At 63.0% G+C, this 1,675-nt stretch overlaps 1 protein-coding gene across 1 annotated transcript in view; it reads left to right on the plus strand.

Moving 5' to 3' along the window:
* Duox1 (dual oxidase 1) overlaps window positions 1-1,066 on the plus strand; it is a 27,769-nt gene extending 26,703 nt beyond the window's left edge. The window contains exons 33-34 of the mRNA XM_033765320.1: window positions 17-147; window positions 444-1,066. Of these exons, the coding sequence (XP_033621211.1) occupies window positions 17-147; window positions 444-566 (254 nt within the window). The 3' untranslated portion in view covers window positions 567-1,066. The remainder of the gene's footprint in view (window positions 1-16; window positions 148-443) is intronic.
* The last annotated feature ends 609 nt before the right edge of the window (window positions 1,067-1,675 follow it).

Consider the following 1,675-nt stretch of genomic DNA (forward strand, 5'->3'; position numbering starts at 1 on the left):
GGTCCCTGTCCCTCCCAGTACATCTGTGAGCGGCACTTCCAGAAGGTGCTGAACCGGAGTCTGTTCACCGGCCTGCGCTCTGTCACCCACTTCGGCCGGCCCCCCTTCGAGGCCTTCTTCAACTCCCTGACGGAGGTGCACCCGCAGGTCGGTCTGGCCACAGCCCGGCTGGATCCGGGGTCCCCAACCTACCAAGTGGCCACTGCTGAGAATCTGTGCCCCGGGACCCAGGAGGGGAAGTGGATGGAAAAGGATGGAGGGGAGCTCTCGGAGCTCTGAGGCTCTATCCAACGGCAGAGCTGAACAGTCCAGCCGGTCCTCACTATAGACTCGGCCACGTCGCCATTAATACTGACCCAGCCCCAGGACACGGGCGGGGGGTTCTTCCTGGTCTCTGCGTGATCAGGGTGCTGGGCCTGCTACACTGCTTCCTCCTGCTACAGGTCCGGAAGATCGGGGTGTTCAGCTGCGGCCCCCCAGGCATGACCAAGAACGTGGAGAAGGCCTGTCAGCTCATTAACAGGCAGGACCGGACTCATTTCTCCCACCATTACGAGAACTTCTAGGTCCCCTGCCCAGGGCTCTGCCTGGTGCCCACACCCGTGCTGTCACTGGCTGCCTCCGCCCCTCCACCCCAGCGTGGCCCAGGTGGCTGTGCTCAGAGGTCGTGTGTGGCCTCAGGAGTCCCCGAATGTGCCCCTGCCTGGAGAAGTGGAAGGAATGTCCAGCAGGGTGGGTGGGGGAGCTACCAGTCTGGGGCAAAGTGAGTCCTTTTCTTCCCGGATAAGGGGAAAACTCAAGCCAATGAGCAGTGTGTGCACGTGTGTGCTTAGGTGACCGAGAGCCTTCGGATCAAGCGGGGCACAGATGCTGGCATCTTCCAGTCCTCCTCCCCCTTTTGGGGTCCCCGCTTTGAGCTGTGTCTCCATCCCTGGTAAGGAACACCTGCTCCTCCCGAGGTGGAACCTTGTTTGCACCAGCTCAGGCCCTGGCCCACACGCAGCTCAGGGTCCTGCAGCCTCCCCTGCTCCTTACTCTCCTTTATAAATAAATCAGCTTTCTACTTCCAGGCTTGCTTTATTCTACCCGGGACAGGTGAGGGGAGGGAACTACTCACTCAGGAGCCTCCAAGCTCACCAGCACCCACTTAGCACGGGGTAGAGCACCCTGCTGTGCGCGGGCCGCCCAGGCCAGGGGTGCCCTTCCCACCCAGGCGGCCTGGGGGCAGAAAGCTGGCTGCTCGGCCCTCGGCTTTTCCAGCTCTCCTCCACCTACATGAGCTTCCAGTGGCAGCCAGGGAACCTTGCCGCCTGCTTGCCCTCAAGGGCTGCTTCCCATCTGCCAGCGGGGGATGGGGGTCTCCACGCCACATAAAGACAGGCGCACCTCGGGGAAGGGCTTTCCCCAGCTGTGCGGTGCTTCCGCTCAGGCTTTCCACGGTCTCCACGACCCTTTACGCTTGTCGCATTACATGCATGCAATTCCCTGGATGAGACGCTCCCGAGTCCTGTGACTCCCGCCACCCTGAGGACCGCGCGGGGGTCGGGGAGCAGGACCTGGGCCAGCATCCCCAGGGCAGCCTGCTGGGTGTGGCTGTCAGCTCAAGAAGCTTGGTGCAAGGGACAGCGATGTGCAGCCGCCAGGGGGCGCCCGCGGCCGGCGCGTGCACTGCAGC

This window comes from Fukomys damarensis, unplaced genomic scaffold (genome assembly GCF_012274545.1).
Source record: "Fukomys damarensis isolate Sample0158 unplaced genomic scaffold, DMR_v1.0_HiC HiC_scaffold_17, whole genome shotgun sequence".
NCBI classification, from domain to species: Eukaryota; Metazoa; Chordata; class Mammalia; order Rodentia; family Bathyergidae; genus Fukomys; species Fukomys damarensis.